General features: G+C 60.3%; 6 protein-coding genes across 6 annotated transcripts; 3 read left to right on the plus strand and 3 right to left on the minus strand.

The window, feature by feature from the left end:
* Positions 1 to 1,283: 1,283 nt before the first annotated feature.
* HRG_07505 (WD domain, g-beta repeat domain-containing protein) lies at positions 1,284 to 4,407 on the plus strand (the record flags this gene model as incomplete). Its single annotated transcript, XM_044865976.1, has 4 exons — positions 1,284 to 1,404; positions 1,540 to 1,709; positions 1,800 to 1,957; positions 2,019 to 4,407. The coding sequence occupies 4 exons, from the start codon at positions 1,284 to 1,286 to the stop codon at positions 4,405 to 4,407; spliced, it is 2,838 nt and encodes a 945-aa protein (XP_044718940.1).
* A 715-nt stretch (positions 4,408 to 5,122) lies between these two features.
* Positions 5,123 to 5,455, minus strand: HRG_07506 (thioredoxin domain-containing protein; the record flags this gene model as incomplete). The annotated part of the gene is made up of 1 exon (XM_044865977.1): positions 5,123 to 5,455. The coding sequence occupies one exon, from the start codon at positions 5,453 to 5,455 to the stop codon at positions 5,123 to 5,125; it is 333 nt and encodes a 110-aa protein (XP_044718941.1).
* A 1,633-nt stretch (positions 5,456 to 7,088) lies between these two features.
* Positions 7,089 to 8,638, plus strand: HRG_07507 (WD domain, g-beta repeat domain-containing protein; the record flags this gene model as incomplete). Its single annotated transcript, XM_044865978.1, has 2 exons — positions 7,089 to 7,293; positions 7,371 to 8,638. The coding sequence occupies 2 exons, from the start codon at positions 7,089 to 7,091 to the stop codon at positions 8,636 to 8,638; spliced, it is 1,473 nt and encodes a 490-aa protein (XP_044718942.1).
* A 378-nt stretch (positions 8,639 to 9,016) lies between these two features.
* Positions 9,017 to 10,664, minus strand: HRG_07508 (amino acid permease domain-containing protein; the record flags this gene model as incomplete). Its single annotated transcript, XM_044865979.1, has 2 exons — positions 9,017 to 9,915; positions 9,965 to 10,664. The coding sequence occupies 2 exons, from the start codon at positions 10,662 to 10,664 to the stop codon at positions 9,017 to 9,019; spliced, it is 1,599 nt and encodes a 532-aa protein (XP_044718943.1).
* Positions 10,665 to 12,603: 1,939 nt separating this feature from the next.
* Positions 12,604 to 14,040, plus strand: HRG_07509 (alcohol dehydrogenase groES-like domain-containing protein; the record flags this gene model as incomplete). Its single annotated transcript, XM_044865980.1, has 2 exons — positions 12,604 to 12,916; positions 13,064 to 14,040. The coding sequence occupies 2 exons, from the start codon at positions 12,604 to 12,606 to the stop codon at positions 14,038 to 14,040; spliced, it is 1,290 nt and encodes a 429-aa protein (XP_044718944.1).
* A 1,093-nt stretch (positions 14,041 to 15,133) lies between these two features.
* HRG_07510 (voltage-dependent anion channel domain-containing protein) lies at positions 15,134 to 16,468 on the minus strand (the record flags this gene model as incomplete). The annotated part of the gene is made up of 1 exon (XM_044865981.1): positions 15,134 to 16,468. One exon carries the CDS (start codon positions 16,466 to 16,468, stop codon positions 15,134 to 15,136), a length of 1,335 nt encoding a protein of 444 aa, XP_044718945.1.
* Between the last annotated feature and the right edge of the window lie 3,946 nt (positions 16,469 to 20,414).

Below are 20,414 nucleotides of genomic sequence, written 5' to 3' on the forward strand. Positions count from 1 at the left end.
AACGACCTCCTTGTAAATGCTCCGTGCCTGGTCTTGGCGGAAGTCGACGTCACCACGGCCCCCAGATGGACGGGGGGGGGGGGGCGCGTGTGCGAGCAAGCCTGTGCCCCTTTAAAGGATTAGAGACACGGGGAAAGCTTGACAGGCATGCAAAAACTACCTGATTTGGATAGCTTGGCCATACTCTGTACGGCGTCGAATGTCAAGCCTCGTGTGCTGTATGGACGCACGAAGTGCTTCATGTAGAGTCAGTAGGCTGCTCTGCTGTCCCTGTCCCTGCTCGAGAATGCCATGCCTCATTTTTTGCGCAATTTATTTTTAGATGTTCTAGATTACGGATGCTGCCGAGCAAATTACCAGCATCGCCATGCCCGAACGGACCTTGGCACCCTTTGGGACACATGTATGCGCCAAGGCCAGCTCTTCTCCACGGGATGACGAGTCCAGCATGCGAATGGCAGTCGGTTATTGATTGGACACTTGTTGGAGCATCCTCGCGAGCCAGCTCGCCCCGCGAGTACCGAGCCGTGGCCGGCCAACGAACGAGCCGCCGTCTCCTGAGCGAGGTGCTGACGCAATGCTGGCAGCCAAGCCAGCTTTGTCGCGCGCTGCCGTCTTGCCTGAGCTGGGTTCGTCTTGTTAGCCGGCGCCTATGATGTGAACACGCCAGTATTGGCCATGCGCGCTGTGTTCCTGGATGCGCCGCGGAAGCTGGTGTTAGGTGACTGGGCATGGCTGGGTGGGTGAAATGGCCGGCTGCTGGTGGTTGGCTGGCCAGGTCTCCGCTGTACAGTCCAGCCGGCCTTCGACTCGCACGGTAGAGTATGTGGTACGAGCGTCTCCTGCGCAGGTACGGAGTACCGACAAGCCATGATATCACCCGACCCGACACCCCCTGCACCACCTCGGCCAGGAACGTCGGCTTTTTCTTCAACCACCACTCCGTCCTCCCTCGGTAATATTTCCAGGGTACACATACGCTCGCCTCTCCTCCTCTGCCACCCCATGATTCCCCGACAACGCGCGCATTCTCCCATACCGTCTCCTTCGGGCCAACGCGACGTCTACGCTATCGCCCCCACGGCCGTCTTCGCCTCGACTGCGACTCCTGAGCCTCGCCTTCTGCTCCACCCTCGGCACCCCGCCGTCGTGCCTCTCGCAGACCCGGCGACCTGGGGCCCTTCCCGGCCGGCTACGTAGCCACCGTCCTGCGCCCCCGAGCCGCGACGACTCTGAAATGAGAGCCACCTGAGCCCGTCCATCTGCCATCCCCAGCATGGAAAATGGCTACCCAGCTCTCCCCGCCTGCTATTTTGGGCGACGGCCCCTTCACCTCCAACCGCGACAGTAAAGCCGCTCCGATCCCTGCTGCCGCCCAACTTGCCGGTCCATCTGATGCTCCAGGTACGCGGCCTCTGCCAGTCTCCGAAACTCCGTCTCGGGCTCGGATTCAGGGCTTGACCCCGATCTCGTCCCCCGCGGCATCCCGAGCCGTAACATGACCCGTCTGCTAACTGCTGGGGAAAACTCCCCTCAAAGAGCACCATTTCAACGGGCAGTCCCAGCCTCTGACTCGCCGCTCCACTACCTTGCTGTCGCGATCCAACACCTCGCAGAATGTCAAGGAAAAGGACCCTGGTAGAGGCATTACCAGGGCCCTGACCACGGCCACGACATCGGCAAATCCCTGCCTGGATCCGCTCAGTACGGTGGGCATTCCCCCACCCTTTCCCCTCCCCTTGCCTTTCCCCTTATTAGACGTCCGTCGACGCGTAACTGACAGCTGGTTCCCATGCCAGCAAATCTACTTGCGCACTAACAGCAACGGCAACATCGAATCCACTATTGCCCAGCGCCTGCGAAATCCGACGAGGCCCGAAAGCCCAACCTCTGACCAAGTCCACGACCCCTCGACCAAGTCTGCCAATGGCGCGGCCGACGCAAGTCGTGAGCGGAAGTGCGTTGTTCGACATGGCATGTGGGCATTGCATACTCAGCTAACTCGCTGCCGCCACTAGGAAGGGACCGTCGTTCCTGAGTCGCCTGGGAATGCGCGGCGCTCGGAAGAGGGATGATGACATGCCCGACTCCGACTCCGACTTGGGTGACCGCCGCACCGACGGGAGCAATGCCCGGGCCATGACTTCTGTCGCCGGGGCCGGAGGGGGCTACATACCTCTTTACAAGGAGCCTCCACGCTACATCCGCGTTAAGCGGCACAACAAAAAGGGTCGAGACTTCAATCGCCTCTTTCTCGCCCAAGAGTTGCTGGGCACCAAGCCCCCCTCGGATGACGAGCCGTTGCCGAGTCGCGCTCCCGCAACAGCCGTGGGGAATAAGATTCTCAAGGCCGGCGATGCCATCTGGGCGGCCGAGTTTAGCTTAGATGGGCGCTATCTGGCCGTGGCCGGCAAAGACCAGACCGTCCGCGTCTTCTCCGTCATATCGACCCCTGAGGAGCGGCGGGCGCACGAGGAGGAGGAAGAAAAGCAAAACCGCGGCAACGGGGAAAAGCTGAGCGCCCCGGTCTTCCGCAGCAAACCGACGAGCGAGTTCGAGGGGCACACGGGCGAGGTTCTGGCCTTGAGTTGGAGCAAGAATAACTTTCTGCTCTCGTCGTCCATGGACAAGACGGTTCGGTTGTGGCACGTGAGCCGGGCCGAGTGTCTCTGCGTGTTCCAGCACGATGATCTCGTCACGTCGATTGCCTTTCACCCCACCGACGACCGCTTCTTCCTGGCCGGCTCCTTGGACGCTCAGCTTAGACTGTGGAGCATACCGGACAACTCGGTTGCATTTTCTGCGCAGGCCAATGAGTTCATCACGGCAGTGGCATTCTCCCCCGACGGCAAGACGGCAATCTGTGGCGTGTTGAGCGGGCTGTGCACGTTTTTCGAGACTGAAGGCCTCAAGCAGCAGTTTCAGATCCATGTGCGCTCTTCAAGGGGCAAAAATGCCAAGGGAAGCAAAATCACGGGCATCAGGACCGTCAAGATGCCCGCCGAGGCGGAAAGCGGGGACGTCAAGGTGCTCATCAGCTCCAATGACTCGCGCGTGCGCATATACAGCCTCAAGACGCGCATGCTGGAAGTCAAGTTCAAAGGCCTGGTGAACCAGTCGAGCCAGATCCACGCGCGCTTCAGCGACGACGGCATGTACGTCGTGTCCGGGAGCGAAGACCGGCGGGCCTACATGTGGGGGACGGGCCACCCGGAGGCGGAGCTCAAGGACAAGCAGCCGTACGAATGCTTCGACGCGCACCCCGAAGTCGTCACCACGGCGCTCATGGCGCCCGTCAAGAGCAGGCAGCTGCTGAGCGCGTCGGGCGACCCCATCTACGACCTGTGCAATCCGCCGCCTGTCATGCTACTTAGCCTCGATGAGAAGACGGCGAGCCAGACCAAATTTTCGGACGACGGCCACGCGGATGCTCCGCCGGGCGTCAAGAGGCCCGAGGAGAGTCCGGCGTACATTGAGCGCTCCAAGCACCTCGATGGCAACATCCTCGTCACGACGGACAAGTCGGGCACGATCAAGGTGTTTCGGCAAGATTGCGCGTATGCCAAGCGCCAGCAGAACACGTGGGAGACGGGTTCCATATTCTCGGGCAAGCTGACGGGGATCGGGCGGAGTTCCAGCATCGTCACCAAGACGAGCGGGGGCAGCCGCGTGCACTCGCGGCGTGGGTCCTTGACGGGTCCCGTGCAAGTGCAGCTCGCCTCGGACAGAATCATGAGCTGGCGGCAAGATATGGAAGGGCGGGCAAGCACCTCGGGGACGGCGGCGAGGAGCGAGCGATCCATGTCTCCCATGAAGTCAAACCGAGCCCCACTCAACACGTCGGCCGCGAACCTGGCGTCCGAGGCTCGGAAGCAGCCTTATGCATCGAGCCCCGTCACGCGCGCGCACAACGCCTCGAGCCCGACGAGCAGTATACAGACGAGCAAAACGTCGCTGAAGCTGCCCAAGGACAAGGAACAAGGACCCACGGTTCCGCCGACGCCGAGCTTCAGCCTGCTCAGCGTGTCGGACTCGGACCACCAGGAACTCAAGGGTGAAGGGGGCTTTTGGAACCTGAGTCGATGGAAAGTGCTAAAGTACCCGACAAACGCGGCTGCGCCGGCTCCCATGGGCAAAGAGTCGTCGTCTTCGGACCACTCGAAGACCAAAAGTGAGGGTGTCGTGGCCGAGGGGAAGCCGCCGGGTCGCAGGAGCATGGTGCTCAGTGAGCACCGCAAGTCAAAACTCGGCGACGACGGCGGCCGACCGAAGTCGGTCGACCCTGCGCAGCCGTCCAAGTCGAGAGCGAGCGAGTCGGACGCCAAGGCCGTCAGGGGATCAGACCGGCCCAAAACTCGAGATGGCCCCTACTCGAGCAATCGACGGATGAACTCGGGTGTGGCTTGATGAGTGCAACCGTGGACACGTACGCAGGGTGGCAATGAAACAGGAAACATGCAGGAATGAGGATAACGGGACCCGAAACATATATTGAGAGCGTGCATTGCTGGTGATGGTCATGCCGTGGTGGAGGGCTTCGGCATCATGTCGGTGCGCAGGAAGCTGGCTGTTTGGATATTCCCCGTTGGCCCATGGATAGGATGACAACGAGTACAGATATACCCGTCATGGAACATAGAGCGCGACAGGAAGCTTGGAGCCGGTTTTTTCTTTGGTGAGCATAAGCTGGACGTATGGATGCATGTGCGAATAGGTAGTAACAAGGATATGAAGAGGCAGCATGTGCTTGGTGGCTCAGTCGTTTCACGAACATTAATCGTGCCTGTTGGACGCGCGATACAAAAACTTGGCACGCATCTCGAAGTGGATAACATTTTCTATCTGAGAAACCAGGGTACATTCTGCGGCGGCGGTCATGTCTAAGGGTATTCTTTTCCGTCCCCGCGCACCTCTTTACACTACCATGTAGTTACCGTACATGTGGTCATTGATTTGAAAGCGATGTGACCGACGTCGTGATCGTTGTTGCGAGCAAGACGACCCATTATTCATGCCGTAAGAGCAACTCCAATCAACGGTGGTTCGTGGTTGATGAGGCACGGTGAAAGGGCGAGAGGATGGTATTTCCTGCACAGTTGTTGCAGAGGCAGAAAAAGGCGGCCTACTTGGACAAGGACGAGACGGCTTCCTGAAGGGCTTTTGGATTGGCGCCGGCAATGTTGCTTTCCTTGTTGCCGTCCTTGAAGAAGAAGAAGGCGGGGATGCTGCGGATGCCGAACTCCTGGGAGAGGTCCGGGACGTCGTCGGTGTCGAAGCGGGCAAAGGTGACGCCGGTGGCTGAGGTCGAGAGCTTGTCGAAGACGGGCGAGATGGCCTTGCAGGGGCCGCACCACTCGGCGTGGGCCTGGACGGCGACGCGGGGATTCTGCTTGATGAGCTCGTCGAACTGAGCCTTGCTCGTGATTTTGGTGACGTTGGGGGCTTCGGCGCTCATCGTGGGCGGTGGCTGGGGGTGGTTGTTGTTTGGATTTGAGGCGTCGCGATCAGGCTGTTGTGGTGGTGGTGATGGTGGTGGTGGCGGTGGAAAAGGATGGAGGATGAGGCAAATGTGGCGGCGGGGTAAAGCTGAAAGCTGGGACGATGCGCAAGCGGGGGAGGCTCGCGAGTGTTTTTCTTTCCGGCGCCTTATTAAGCGGGCACTTTGTACCTAGTCTGTCTTGTCTTTTGAGCTGTCGATGCACGATATTTGGTTGAACAAGGTGGAAAAGAGGTGATGAACTTTGAGGAAGTAGATGCAAGAAAAGACGAAGCACAGAACGGATTTATGTATCGAAAGCGTCTTGAGCACGTAACAGGGATTTGTAAGAGGGGCTGAGATGAAGTCATAGGCTCTCGTCATGTCGCCAGCATCGTAAATACTCGCTTCGTAAAGCCACGGCGCTGACAAAGAAAGAGACTGGGCTGTGCAACCACAGATGCCGAGATTATTCCATGCCGTTCCGGTTTTTCGGCCCCTGCGGTGACGTGATTTGCCCTTGGCCCGAAACGGCTAGGAGGACTGGACCCTTGGAGGCTGCTGGCATCCGATGATGGCATGCGAAGTCACCAAGAAAAATAACTAAAAATAAAATGGCCATCATCAAGTAGGATAACGGGTTTCAGGCACGGGCATGACTTATATATGGCGTCACCACTACAAGACACCTGTTGACCCTGGTTCTGGACCCTGTGACGTTCGACGGCACCGTCAATGCAGCGCCTTCTCGCTACTTGAACAACAAGGCTGGAAGTGAGCTCCAATAATCGGCCTAAACGCACACGGAGATTGGTCTTGACTTCTGACATCAACGGAGAGAATTCGTCGTCGACGGAAAATGCATCCCGGATGTCGGCCTTGACATTGGCGAGAGCTACGCTGGCCACATGATTCCCTACATTGCTTCGCGGATCATGGAAGGGGAAGACTTGATGTACTCTAACTAACATCCTAGGCGTGCAGATTCTCGATCCCATGAGCAGTGTGCACGTAGCCATGCAAGACGGTGGTGACCTTGCCCGTGAATGCTTAGAGCTGGACTCATGCTTCTCATGAGCTGGGCTGTCCTGACGGCTGCTATGGAGTCGAACCCGTGCTTCAAAGCGTACAGCCTGACGGATTCCGGCCCGCAGCCCTGGAACCAGATGGGCGAGGGCGGGCCCAGCAACTACTTCAACCGCATCGGCACCGGGCCGTGGCGCTGCTCGGCGTCGACGAGACGGCGCCGGGCACGTCGGATAGCGGGACAGGGAGCGTGGGCACGGCGCATATCGTGATGTTTCTGTCTGTTATCAGATGGTGTTGCCCAACTTCTATTGTGTTCTTTGTACTTCGTAAACTACCGGTACTGCCTTGGTGGTTAGATAGCTGCACCGCCACTGCGTCAAGCCACACCTCATCGACACATGGCGGGGTTGCGCCAGAATTTTTGATGGAGGGGTCGCAATGGGTAAAAAAAAAAGATAAAATCACCAGCTTCAGCATCGCCATCACCAGAGCCCAGCCGCGACGGAAGCGGCAGGAGTTGAACATCCCTCAAACTTCCCCCTTGCCGGCCGTTGAAACTAAGAGCACCCGCCAGTCGTCGGCCATGTCGAAACGAACGGCCGACGCCGAGAACGGCCATGGCCCTCTCAAGAGCGGCGATCGCCCCGAGCAAATGGACATTGACGGCGACAAGGAAATGGGCGACTTCGAGGACGAATTCGAGGACGAGTTTGAGAGCGAAGACGAGATCCTTGAGGCCGGCGTCGACGGACGGCCTGATGCCGAGAGGGAGGCCGAGGAGAAAGCAGGTGAGACGGCCGTCTGCGCCGCGTCCCCGCGAATGCAGGCCAGCACGCAGGGCAGCTGCTGACGGGACGATCCGCAGCGGCCATGGACGTCGACCAGGGCACATTCATCGTCGGGCGCAGCAAGCTCGAGCCCGGCCAGACGCTCGCGCCAGACCTCTCGACGTACGAGATGCTCCACAACCTCAGCACCCCCTGGCCGTGCCTGTCCTTTGACATTGTCCGGGATGGGCTCGGCGATGCCAGAAAGGCCTACCCGGCGACCATGTACACCGTCGCCGGCACCCAGGCCGAACACGCGAGGGCGCAGGAGAACCAGCTCATGGTCAACAAGTTTAGCGGGCTGAGCAGGATGGAGCGGCACGGCGAGGACGAGTCGGACGACGACGACGACGACGACGAAGAAGCAGAGCCCATCTTGGAGAGCAAGTCGATTCCCCTCGGCTCGACGACGAACCGCATCCGCGCCCACCAGATTCCCGCCTCGGAGCCCGGCCGGCCGCCCACGACGCTGACGGCCACCATGACGGAGTCGAGCAACGTCTTCATCCACGACGTCACGCCGCACCTGGCCTCGTTCGACAACCCGGGCACCGTCATCACGCCGCAGCAGAACAAGCCCATCTCGACCATCCGGGCGCACAAGGCCGAGGGCTACGCCGTCGACTGGTCGCCCACGGTGCCCGGCGGCAAGCTGCTGACGGGCGACAACGACGGCCTCGTCTACGTGACGACGCGCACCGACGGCGGCGGCTGGGTGACGGACTCGAGGGCCTTCCAGGGCCACACGGGCAGCGTCGAGGAAATTCAGTGGTCGCCGTCGGAGCAGTCGGTGTTTGCGTCGGCCTCGAGCGACGGCACCGTCCGCGTCTGGGACGTGCGCTCCAAGTCGCGCAAGCCCGCCCTCACCGTCCAGGTGTCGGCCTCGGACGTCAACGTCCTGTCGTGGTCGCGCCAGACGTCGCACCTGCTCGCCTCGGGCGCCGACGACGGCACCTGGGCCGTGTGGGACCTGCGGCAGTGGAAGGCCGGCGCCGCCGACACGCCGCAGCCCCTGGCCAGCTTCGACTTCCACAAGGAGCAAATCACCAGCGTCGAGTGGCACCCGACCGACGACTCCATCATGGCCGTCGCCGCGGGCGACAACACCGTCACCCTGTGGGACCTGGCCGTCGAGCTCGACGACGAGGAGAGCAAGGACACGGCCGGCGTCAAGGACGTGCCCCCGCAGCTGCTGTTCGTCCACTACCTCAAGGCCGTCAAGGAGCTGCACTGGCACCCGCAGATTACCGGCAGCCTGGTGGCCACGGGCGAGGAGTTTAGCGTCTTCAGAACCATTAGCGTATGACGAGGCTGGCAGCAGTCATGTACTGGGTCACTTTGTTGCATACATCGGCCTCGCTGTGGCTGGCCTCGACGAGTCCAGAATATACCCTTTACGACCGGGACTTTATCTTCGTATATTTCGGGATAGAACGTGTTACTGTGTCGAGGTCGAGCAAGGGCGATGAGATTACATTGCATCTACGAGCTCAGAATATACCCTTGCTAATAACCGGGACAATATTTGTAAATTTTGGGGTATAGCCTGTCCTGCATCGAGGCCGAGTGTAGAGGATGAAATAATACACGGAGCAGGACGTGACGACATCGCCAGTTTTACCCAATGATTTCATGATGCTCTTATGTAGGCAAAAATATATGATACAGCATAGCATGACATGATCTACGTGGGTTTTCCCTCGACGGCGGGCGCCTGTGTTTCCTCCGAGTCGGCGGTCCCGTTCTCCGCGGGGTCCTTGAGAGACTTGCCTAACATGACGCCAGGACCGTACGCGTCGGCGTCGGCGACGGGAGGGCCGGTAAAGTTCTTGCGGGCGTAGGCAAAGTACCAGACGAAGGCGATGGCGGCGAAGCCTGCAAAGACGGCCGAGGCGTAGTTCATGGAGCTCGCGGTGACGGGCAGCGAGACGGGCATGCAAAAGATGACAATGGCAAAGGCGATCCAGACGACGCAGATGACGTTGACGGCGGGGCCGAGGCGGCCGAGGGGAAAGGGCGAGTGCTTGACGTGCTGGCGGCGGCGGACGAGGCTGACGAGGACGGGGACGCCATACGAGGTGGAGAGGCAGATGGTGGCGACGCCGGTGAAGGAGTTGAAGGCGGCGGTGGAGCCGAGGTAGATGCAGCCGAGCAGGCAGTCGATGACGGTGGAGAGGCCGAGGGCCCACAGGGGCATGTCGAGGCGGGTGTTGACGCGGCTCCACAGCGTGTAGCCTGGGATGGCGCCGTCGCGGGCAAAGGCGTAGGTGCAGCGCGAGGCGGCGGTGAGGGCGCCGATGCCGGCGAACATGAGGATGCCGAGGATGAGGAAGAGCAGGCCGAAGCCGCCGGCGGCGGAGCCGGTGACGGTCTTGAAGAGAAGACCGATGGGCTGCGAGTTGGCCACCTGGAGCAGCATCTGAACGTCGGGCAGGACGAAGAGGATGGGGACGATGTAGACGACGCCGGTGACGCCGGCGGCAACGACGGAGAGGACAATGGCCTTGGGGACCTCGCGCTCGGGGTTCTGGACCTCCTCGCACATGGCGGCCACCATGCCATAGCCGGTGAGGGTGTAGGCGGCTGAGAAGGGGTGAGCACGGGCGTGGCGAGGCCTGGCTGGGAGACTCACCTTGCAGCAGGCCGACAAAAAAGGACCAGGCCGTGGGCCAGCCGCTGGCCGAGGCGTCGTAGTGGGCAAAGACAAAGGCGGCGTCGCGGCGGGCCGGGGCCATGACGAGGAGGGTGACGAGGATGACGACGACGCTGACGGCGGTCCAGTAGATGCACAGCTTGTTGATGAGGTCGAGGTAGCGCGAGGCAAAGGCGTTGACGAGGGCGCAGACGAGCATGACGGCCCAGAAGCAGAGCAGCGTCTGCCACTGGGTGGCGACGTAGTCGGGGTTGAAGATGGAGATTGCGCTGAGGATGAGCTGGGCGCCGGAAAAGGTGATGGCCAGGGTGACGGTCCAGTTGCCGACGAGGGTGAGCCAGCCGTCGACGAAGCTGACGAGGGGCGCCCAGGGCCGGGTGCTGAGCATGGCGGACCAGTAGTAGACGCCGCCGGCGGTGGGGAAGACGGCGCAGATCTCGGCGAGGGAGGCGGCGATGCAGACGGAGATGAGGGAGACGAGGATCCAGCCGTAGAGGACGGAGACGGCCTGGCCGTTTGTGAGGGTGATGTAGAGCGTCGTCGACATGCCAAAGGGCACGGCCATGATGGCAAAGGAGAGGCCGAGGATGCTCATCATGCTGAGGTTGCGCGGCAGCTCGCCCTTGTAGCCGAGGCTGGCGAGGGCCTGGTCGGCGGCCGAGTGTCTGCGGCCGTCCATGATGGCGTCGTGGGAGGAGTGAGGAGGAGCGAGGAGGAGTGCGGAGGAGGGGGAGAGGGGGAGTGAGGAGGGGGAGAGGAGGAGGAGGACAAGCCGGCACAGAGGCTCGACTCGACCACGGTCCTTCTCCTCGACTCTTCTGCTCTAGGACGAGGTGGAATGCGACTGAAGGCGAGCAATTGTGTCGACGAGCACAGGAAGCATGGCGTCGAGGGCGCCTCTTTTTTTTTGCTTTTTGTTTCCCGAGGTCCACGATGGATGCGCTCGAGTCGCGGAAGCGGAGGAGGGGGAGGTCAGCGGACTCACGTGGTGGGGGGCCAGCGTCCGGCGGTTGTAACGGGCTGAAGGGTTTTTCCCTGTCACGATTAGCTGGGCGCCTTATCAGCTCCCTTGTGGGCGGCGGGCTTCTAGAATTCTGTCACGGCAAAGCTTATCCAGCCTCGAGGAGCGCTGAAGAGGGAGTGTTACTGCTGGAGAGTCCACGGTCAAGGGTATGCCAAGCCCACGACCCATCGCTCTCTCGTTTATGATGGCGAAGAAGAACATGTCTCGAGGGAATCAACCTTTGTTGAGAAGGTTAAACAGGTGGCCGTGTTTGTTGAGGGCTGAGGGAATACCGTCCCCCGCGGGGGAAGTCCGGGGAGATGGAGCCCGGCGAGCCAGGGGATCCCCGTCTGCCGCCGATGCACAAACGGGCCCTCTCTGTCTCTCTGTGTCGTTGCTAGGTAATAGTTACTAGTTACTACTGGGTGTACTGTACGAATACAGTGTTGGAATCTGTACATAATACCAAACGTGTGTACAGATATGTACAGTAGGAATGTCCCACACAATCCGTCATGCTCGATGGATGGCCTCGTTAAGCTCGCGCTGCTGGCCTTGTTCTTGTTTGGCGGGGAATCAGGCAATGCAGGATTCAGACATGCGTGCAATCGATTGCGTGTCGTAACCTTACAATGGCCGTCCTGGAAATCCAATTAATAATAATAAAATTCATGATAAACGGATACTTTCGGGCGCTGCTGCTCGGCCCCCACCTCCTTTTCTTCATCAATGCCCCCCACGCCCCCCATGCCCCCCATGCCCATGCCCCCCATGCCCATGCCCCCAATGCCCCCCTTACCCTCCGGCCTCACCCTGTCGGCAGAAACCACGAGTGGCCTCTGGCCATGGAGCCACCCACAGGTGACTGGCACCCCATTCATTGCCTGCCCGGGACACATGCTGTTGTGAGCCGATGCCGATGCCCTCCTCAAGCCCCGTCTCAGCCCCGACCCGACTCCCCATCGGCGACTCCAAGTCGTCGGTGGTCGCCGCCCCGGGATGCTCAAAGCAGAGAGAGAGAGAGGCGGTGGCAGACGTTTCGACGTGTCCTCCAGGCAGAAAAGCTAAAACATTGCGTCGGCGACCAATGGCGCGACACCAGACGGCTCACCTACTTTTGCAGCCACGGTGCCGCCAGAGTGGTACGGCAAAGCCATGGCATCGGACACGCCGAGCAGACTCTCCCCTCGGACGAGTCGCCGGCCGCATGCGGCGGTGGCAAGGTGCCTCGTGCAACCGCGACTTACGTACCGATGCAATCATCCATACATACATGACGCGCCTCGCGAGCCTCCCGCGGTGCTGTGCATGCGTAGGGCTCAGTCCGGGATGCCTAACAGGGCACATGCCCGTTGACACGTCATTCAGCGCTTCCGCTTGCTCGGCCCTGGCGAGGAATATCTAATGCTGGCCCTTGGCCCCTCGCCCCCCGCAGCCCAAGGAGAGGCGGGAGAGGGAGAGGAGCGGGAGGCGGGAGAGAGGATATGAGCGAGAGATGCCCGGGAGATGTACGAGCCGAGACGCGCCAGTGCCAAGGCAAGAAACGAGGGCGAAAAAGACCATCACGTCGAGAACACCAAGACCAAAAGCCTCTCTCCCTCTCCCTCTCCCGCCCATGGCCACGCCGGGCCCTCGTCCGCCTGCCGCCAGGGCCGTCACCTCCGCCTCCAGGGGCTTCGACATGAAGAACCCGTCGCTCGTCGTCACGGCCGACGGCCACATCAAGCTGCAGGACGCGCCCGTCCACGAGCCCGGGCCCGATGAGGTGCTTCTCCACGTGCGCGCAACGGGCGTCTGCGGCTCCGACATTCACTTCTGGCACCATGGCCGCATCGGTGACATAACCGTCGACGGCGACTGCATCCTGGGCCACGAGGCGGCAGCCGTGGTGCTCGAGGTCGGGTCCGCCGTGACGCGCGTCAAGAGGGGTGAGTTTGGGGTCGACTGTTTGAGCGTGCAAGTCTATATGAAGATATATATATATATATATATATATATATATCTCTTCATATACTCGGTGTATAGGCTCCGATGCATGGCCATTCCGCTGACCTCCCTCCCCTCCCTCCTCCCAGGCGACCGCGTGGCCATCGAGCCCGGCGTCTCGTGCGGCCGGTGCTTCCTCTGCATCGGCGGCCGCTACAACCTGTGCCAGCACGTCGCCTTCTCGGGCGTCTATCCTCACCACGGCACCATGCAGCGGTACAAGACGCACCCGGCCAGCCACGTCCACCGGCTGCCCGACTCCATCGGCTTCACCGCCGCCGCGCTGCTCGAGCCGCTGTCGGTGGCGCTGCACGCTCTGCGCACCAGCCCCGTCACCCTCGGCTCGCCCGTCGCCGTCTTCGGCGCCGGGCCCATCGGCCTGCTGGCCATGGCGGCCGCCCGGGCCTCGGGCGCGCACCCCATCGTCATCACCGACGTGGACCCGGCCCGGCTGGCCTTTGCGCGCGAGTTTGAGCCAGCCTGCCGCACGTACCTGGTCCACGAGGACCATGAGCCGGCCGAGAGCGGATGCAAGATTCGGGCCCTGTTTGTGGGCGGCTGGGACGCTGCTGCGGGCGGTGGAACCGGCGAACAGAAGACGGAGACGAAGCAGAGAGAGACAAACGAGGGAGACGAGGACACGCACGCAGCGGCCGCGGCCGAGTACGACATGCCGCAGCTGGTGCTCGAGTGCACGGGCGTCGAGTCGTCCATCGCCACGGCCGCCTACACGGTGCGGCGCGGCGGATGCATCAACGTCGTGGGCGTGTCGCCGCGCATCACCATCGACAAGGTGCCTTTTATGCACCTGTCGCTGGCTGAGGTCAAGCTGCTCTTCATCAACCGCTACCACGACACCTGGCCGGCGGCCGTGCGTGCCGTCGAGGGCGGCCTCATCGACCAGGCCCGCCTCGAGAGCCTCGTCACGCACCGCTTCGCCCTCGACGACGCCGTGGCTGCCATGAAGCTCGTCGGCGGCGGGCGGCACCAGGAGACGCCGGCGGGAGGGGGGAAAGCGAGGGCGGTGGTCAAGGTTCAGATTGTTGATGGCGCGGCTAATGCTTGAGGCATCTGGATGGGCAGGCAGCAGGTTTCTGATGGGAACTGGGACACAGGCAGACGGGAAAGCGGTTGGGTTTGGACAACATGAGTAGCATCAACACTAAGCCAGCACCCATCGGTGCTTGCTTGGCCCCCTTTTCGAACACACGGCTTGAATTGTGTCAACCCACGAGTGATACGACCAATGGTCCTGTTTTCTTCATCGCTCAAGCCCAGAGATACGGAGTCGAGCAGGACGTTGCGTCAATTGTCTCGACTATGGCGGCACTCTGGGGTGGGGAGTGAGGGAGACAAGACCTAGTCTTAAAGAAGGGACCCTTTGCTCCAGTCCGTCGCGCAAGCCCCAAGGCCCGCATCGGTCCATTGATATCGGTAGCCGTCGTCGCGGAGAGGGACGACGATAGGCGCCCGGGGTGTCCTGCGGCGTCTTCATTGACAAACTAACTAAGCTCGCCACAACGCCACGGCTTGCGAGTGTCATCGTCTTTGGCTGGGCTTCTTGTTCAATGCGTGACTCGACGAAAGCCGTAGTTGGTCACCAGCGATCAATGGTAGCAGATGATACGAGGGTCGGCCTCAATCAAGGGGCTGCGTCTCGAACCTCCAAGCGCCGTTTCGATGTAGGCTGGGCATTCCGTTCCCTGTACCCTCGAACTCGTATCAGGCTGCTCACAGCGCCAATAAGTGCAGACACGCTGGATGGATGAGGAGCGTGTTCGTACAGCGCCGAGTATGGGTGAGGAAAGTCGCTCATTATGGGGACCCGAGCTTACTGTTGCCAATTTTGCTATATATTTTCTCTAAAATAAAACCCGTGACGATCTTCAGTCTGCTCAGGCATATGTAGCGTCTCTGATATCAGCGCTTTCCCCCTTGTAGCTCAGTTCTGAGTCAAATTTTGTTTCCAGCCGGAACGCCTGCCTTCCATGATGCTGTGCTGTTTAGAGTGAATGTCTTTATAACCGAGTGCCCGTCATTGCTGGGCCCTCCCATGGTAGAATGCAGAAAGGTCTCCCTCCATCTGGGGTTCCAAGGTGCACTTGTGATGGATGAAAAGGAAAATTAGAAAAGGAGAAAAGGAGAGGCAATGCAATGCTTTAGTGATCCTCGACGTCCTCATCGCGTCCGGGATACATGATGTCTTGGACAATGACGGCCCGGATGTGGTGGTAGAGCACAAAGCTGAAGATCAGCAGCATCACGATGCTCATGCCTGTCGTCACCCACAACAGGGCCGGGGTGCCAATCTCTTTGGCAATGGAAATGGTGGCCAGGGTGAAGCCGGTGTTGGGGAAGACCATGGCCCACCAGCCGAGGTGAAAGTACCTGGGGGGTGACTGGATGACGGCGACGAGGGCGATGCCGAACCACCAGAAGCTCAGGGCCCAGAGGAAGACGGCGACAATGACGGCAATGGTTTTGATGACGCCGACGTCGAGGAACAGGGAGCCGGCAACGGCGGCGGCGGGCTTGGGCAGGCCGTTGGCCATGCCGATGACGGCGAGGGCGGTAAATGCAGGAGGCCCGACGCACATGAAGAGACCGGGGCGGTGCTCGCGGTTGGGGAGGCCCGACTGCATGAGACGGCCGACCATGTGGGCGTACATGAGGACGGCCACGGAGAAGCCGAGGCCCTGGCAGGTCAAGCCGGCGATGAGAATGGGTATGGCGGCAATGTCGGGCTGGGTGTCGGCGATGACCGAGGCAATGGTGCCCGACAGCATGATGGGGAAGATGGGCAGAATCCACGTGGGCATCATGGTCTGCAGGCCGAAGCTGTGGGCGGCAAAGACGAAGCTGTACTGGCCAATGGCCAGGATGAGGGTGAGGGTGAGGTAGGCCCAGAAGGCGCCCTGGATGGCCCAGACGAGGGCCGTGTCGTTTTTGGGAATGGCGTAGCGCTCTGTGCTGGTGATGATTGTGGCGACGGACAGGAAAAAGGTGGGAAAGAAGAAGCCCTCGCGAGGGTGCCTGAGCGAGCTGGTCATGTCGCCGGGGTGGAGGAAGAAGCGGGTCAGCATGAGGATGGTGATGGTGCTGAAGACGATGATGTTGATGATGTAGACGACGAGGCCGATGGACTTGAGGCCGGGGAACTGGTTGGGCTGGGCGAAGACGAGCAGCGAGAGACCGCCCGCGCTCATGGGCAGCGTGTACCACGCCCATGTGAAGTGGTGGAGGCGCTGGCGGAAGGGCAGCTTGGGCCGGTTGGGGTCGAAGATGTCGACCTCGGGGGCCGGGGGGGCGGGGCGCTGGGACTCGAGGACGGGCGTCGACGTGGTGTTGTAGCCGAGGCCCTTGGGGTGCTTCTCGTCGGGGGGCATGTCGAGGGGAGGGTATTCGCGCGAGCGCTGGGTTGCTGTCGAGTTTCTCCGCGTCGACTGGTTGGAGTCGGTCCAGGCCTGGAATCGGCGTGGTCCGTTTCTGTCCATCTTGACCCGTTTCTTCTGCTTCCTCGTGCTCTCGCGAGAGAGAGAGAGAGAGAGAGAGAGAGAGAGAGTGGTGATGCTGCTGCTTCTATCCAGATACCAGGTATGGGAAATGGGAAGCGGATGATATGTATCAATTAGATGAGGAGAGGATGCAGGGACGGGGCTAAAGAAGAAGAAGACGACGACGACGGAAGGAAAAGACAAATACGGCTGTCAAAACCGTGAACCCGGGATCGAGTAATGAAGGTCAAACAAAAGAAGTCGAGAAGACGGAAAGAGAAAAGAGGAGGACAAGATATAACAATAAACTGGAGACATGGACTCCCCTTATCATTGTCGCGACCCGGAACTGAATAAGGCCCCCCCTTCCCTCTGTTCCGGGGAGATCACGACGGCGGCCGTGCCCTTCCGCCTCGCACCCCTTCAAGGGGAGCAGATTCCCTTTTTTGGCAGCCCAGCAAGAGAGAGATCCGCTGCGGGCCACGCCACGGACGAGGCAAACCTTAAGCGTCTCGCCGTCTATGCAGCGGGAGAGAGAGGCGGATGGATGTTTGGGCGACCTTTTCGGGCGGGGCGGGTGCCAAGGCCCGACGAGAGGGCTCCGGCGTCTCAAGCTGGTGGAGCGGTGCCGGGAGGGAAGGTAGGCCCGCAAGTAAGTGTGCGTGTAGACGGGCAAAGACGGGAGGCCAGGGATGGATGGATGGATGATGAGCGGCCATAGCCAAGGGAGGGGATTGGCGAAAGGCCCTGCCTGCATGGGCGATGCCGGGCCATGGGTGAGAGATCGCCGAGGCCGCGCTGGGACGAGCCCTGCCTCACGCTGGTGGGTGTGGGGGGCCGGCTCCGAACGTTGGACGTCGCGGTTCGCAGCGATGCTACAGAGGCCGTCGACGGCGACTGTATGGGCGGCGGAGGGATGCGGTTCCCGAGGAGGCTGGCGGGCTGGGTTGTTGACAAGCGGAACCCGCTCGCGGCACTTGCAGATGCCCTGGCCAAAGGAGTCTAGCTCCAGCAAGTAGTCTGTGGAAAGACCGGGTCGTCTCCAAGAGGAGCCGGCCGGGAGAGAGACGAGGTCCATCGGAACACTAGCCGTCTCGAGGTGGTACGGAAATAAACCAGTTTCAACTCTCGACGTTGCACATGCACGCTCTCAGAGATAAGAGATGGGGGTGGCCCCCGTCTCGTGTCAAGGCTGCTGCTGGCCTGGCCTGCCATGCATGCATGCCATTGCGCTCGGTTTTTCTTGTTTTTCCCGCGTTCCGTCACGGCGAGAAGGCCCAAGCCTGTTGATACAGTCGTATATACACGACGGTGCCTCTCAACTTCAAACCACAGCTACATCAAGGGGTCAAGGGCATTGGAGAGGAAAAAGAGATGTAAAACGTGTAAGCCAGCAGCTGTGTCTCGGTAGACGCGTTCTGGGCTCATGACAGAAAGCGAGGGAGAAGAAGAGATAAAAAGAGCGCTCCGTATGCGGGAGAGAGGTAGGGAAAGGGAGAGAGCCGGGACGTCCCTGGCCGGAATAGCGGGGCGGGCGTGTCGTCCGTCGGCGCCGTGGCGGGGGCCGGGACGCCAAGCCTCCAGGCAGCCACGCCGGCCGGACATGGACGGCCCGTCTTGTTCTCCCTCCCGTCTCTCGCTCTCTCTGTTTTTGTTCGTTGTTTTCAACTACCTGTAGTGTCCGGTCCAATGGCAGTAGATTGCTTTCGTCAGAGATGGGCTTTTTTTCGGCTGCCGCCTGGTCGTCCCTCCTCGGGAGTTGCAGCCCACTCCAGTCGGTGGCTTGTCCGGAGCATAAACGATTGCATTCCAGGTTTGGAGGTACAGGCGCAGATCGCGGTGTCTCCAGGGGAGGCGGTGCGGGCCCTTGCCAAGAGGCCGCGGGTAGGGGGGCCAAGGCACACTGGACCGTCCGCTGGAAAGCTACAGCGCGGCCTCGAGTCGCGGCGGCGTTTCGTCCCTACAGCGAGTCGACTCTGCCGTGTGTACCAGCAGCGCCCGTGATTATTTTAGGAGGAGAAACAAGGAAGTAGCTCTGTTACAGCGGGTATTCGAAACGGCGTCTACGCACTTGATTTCCTTTTCAGCTGCCGCTTCTGTGGTGATGACGTGTGTCTTTGGTCTTGGTGGTTTCCCTCTTGCTTCCATCGTCACTTGTTCAAATCTCTTTCCCCTTCTACCAATGTGCGAGCCATTTAATTATTCAATGGCCCAAGCCCGTAGCCTTTTTACATGTTTCCTTCTCCGCGGCCGCCCCCCTCCGCGACCCGCATTTCTGTGACGGGCACCCGGGGGCCGAGTCAGTCCTCAAACTGAAGGAGAAACCTGTTTGATCTTGACCTGCTGCTTCGCTGCTTGGGCCTTTGTGCTACTCTCAAGCGAGCTGGTTCGGATGAAGGAAAAGGGCAATTCACCGTGTTTTTCTGCATGCCGTGTAATTAATCTGCATGTCCCATCGCCTCCGCCAGGGATGACGATGAACAGATGCCCCCCCCCCCTTTCTTGGCTCATCTCTCTCGTCGACAGAGGCTTCTTTCTTCTCTCCCTTCTTGGCCTGCCCGCCATCGAAAGCCGCAATTTTGTGTCTTGCCATGTATGTATATACTGTATTTCATCCGCCACAGCCAACAGCGGGACCGGCTCCATCAACACGGACGGCCACGACGGAGTGAACGAGGCCAAGAGACACGGCTCAGGCCTTTGCCCCTGCTGCAGGTACTGCCACGCTAGCACGACAGCGATCGCTCCGGCAGCCTCCATCAGTGGTGGCGCTCCCTGGCTTCCGGCGGGTTCGGCCGTCGTCCAGCATCAAGGGTCACCCTGCAAGCGCCAAGCCCTCGCACACTCGAGGGAATTCCTTTTTCTCTCCTCCTCCCTTGGCCGCTCTTCTTTACAGGACTCTCAATTGCCTCGTTGCTTTTATAAATTCAAGTTTTGCAAAACCAGGGTCCCTGTTCCCCCTCCACCATGGCCACCAGAGAGAAGCTGCTTGTCACCATCATACACCCTCGGATGGAGGATGGGAACCGGTGAAATCCGCCCACGGGGAGCCGTCTTGACTTGCCACCCCCTGCCTGTGCGGCCTCAATGCCGAGAGCACTCCCGGCCGGGCTTGGGAGTGGTGCAAGCGTGGCTTTTTCCCGCCACTTGCCGGTTCTGTGCTAGACCTGAGAAATAGCCCTGGAGAGACACCATTTGTCCCGTGTCTGCCCAGCCTCTGGATCATGTTATTGGCACCTTTCTGGCACCTCTTTCCTACTGTAACGGTGCCAAACAGGGCTCTTTGATGCCAGGAATGCGAATCCGCCTCTCAGTGACATGTACAACTTTACGGACACTTGAAACAAGAACAACTGGTCCCTCTTGTTGCCTCGTCATGTTTTACGCAGCCCAGTCTCCATTTCCATCTCCGCCTCGGCCATCTCATGCAATAGAATCGACTGCCATTGGGACCCAATCTGTAGCAGCCAACTGACGCTCCATACGGATACTCGATGCATAAACCCATAATGCATAAATAAGTATAAATACAGCGCTCCATAAAGTTGAGGTAAATTTACTTTATGAACACGTAAGCCGTTGCATATACTGTTGCATATACTACAAATACCCTCCCCTGCATAATTCGTCTGCGAGATTAAGGTTGAGACCCTCCGGCCCGCTCATACCTCCGAGGCGGCAGAGCGGCGCCCCGAAAAACAGCCGGCCAGGCCCCGGTCCGGCCCCGTCTCTCCTCCGACATGCCCACCCCTGTCCCGGCGGCTATCTTGGGCCCACCGAGACGACGCGGCCAGCAGTACAGTACAGTAGCTACGAGGTATTATTTCTTCACGTCTTCTTTTCTCTTCTTTTCTACAGATACCAACGCGATGGTCAAAACCACCGCTGCCGGTCAATATGGAGTTCTCAGTTGTGGACCAAACCAGCCCGGACCGACCACAATCCC

Source organism: Hirsutella rhossiliensis (assembly GCF_020360975.1).
Source record: "Hirsutella rhossiliensis strain HR02 chromosome Unknown scaffold00008, whole genome shotgun sequence".
In the NCBI taxonomy this organism is placed as follows: domain Eukaryota; kingdom Fungi; phylum Ascomycota; class Sordariomycetes; order Hypocreales; family Ophiocordycipitaceae; genus Hirsutella; species Hirsutella rhossiliensis.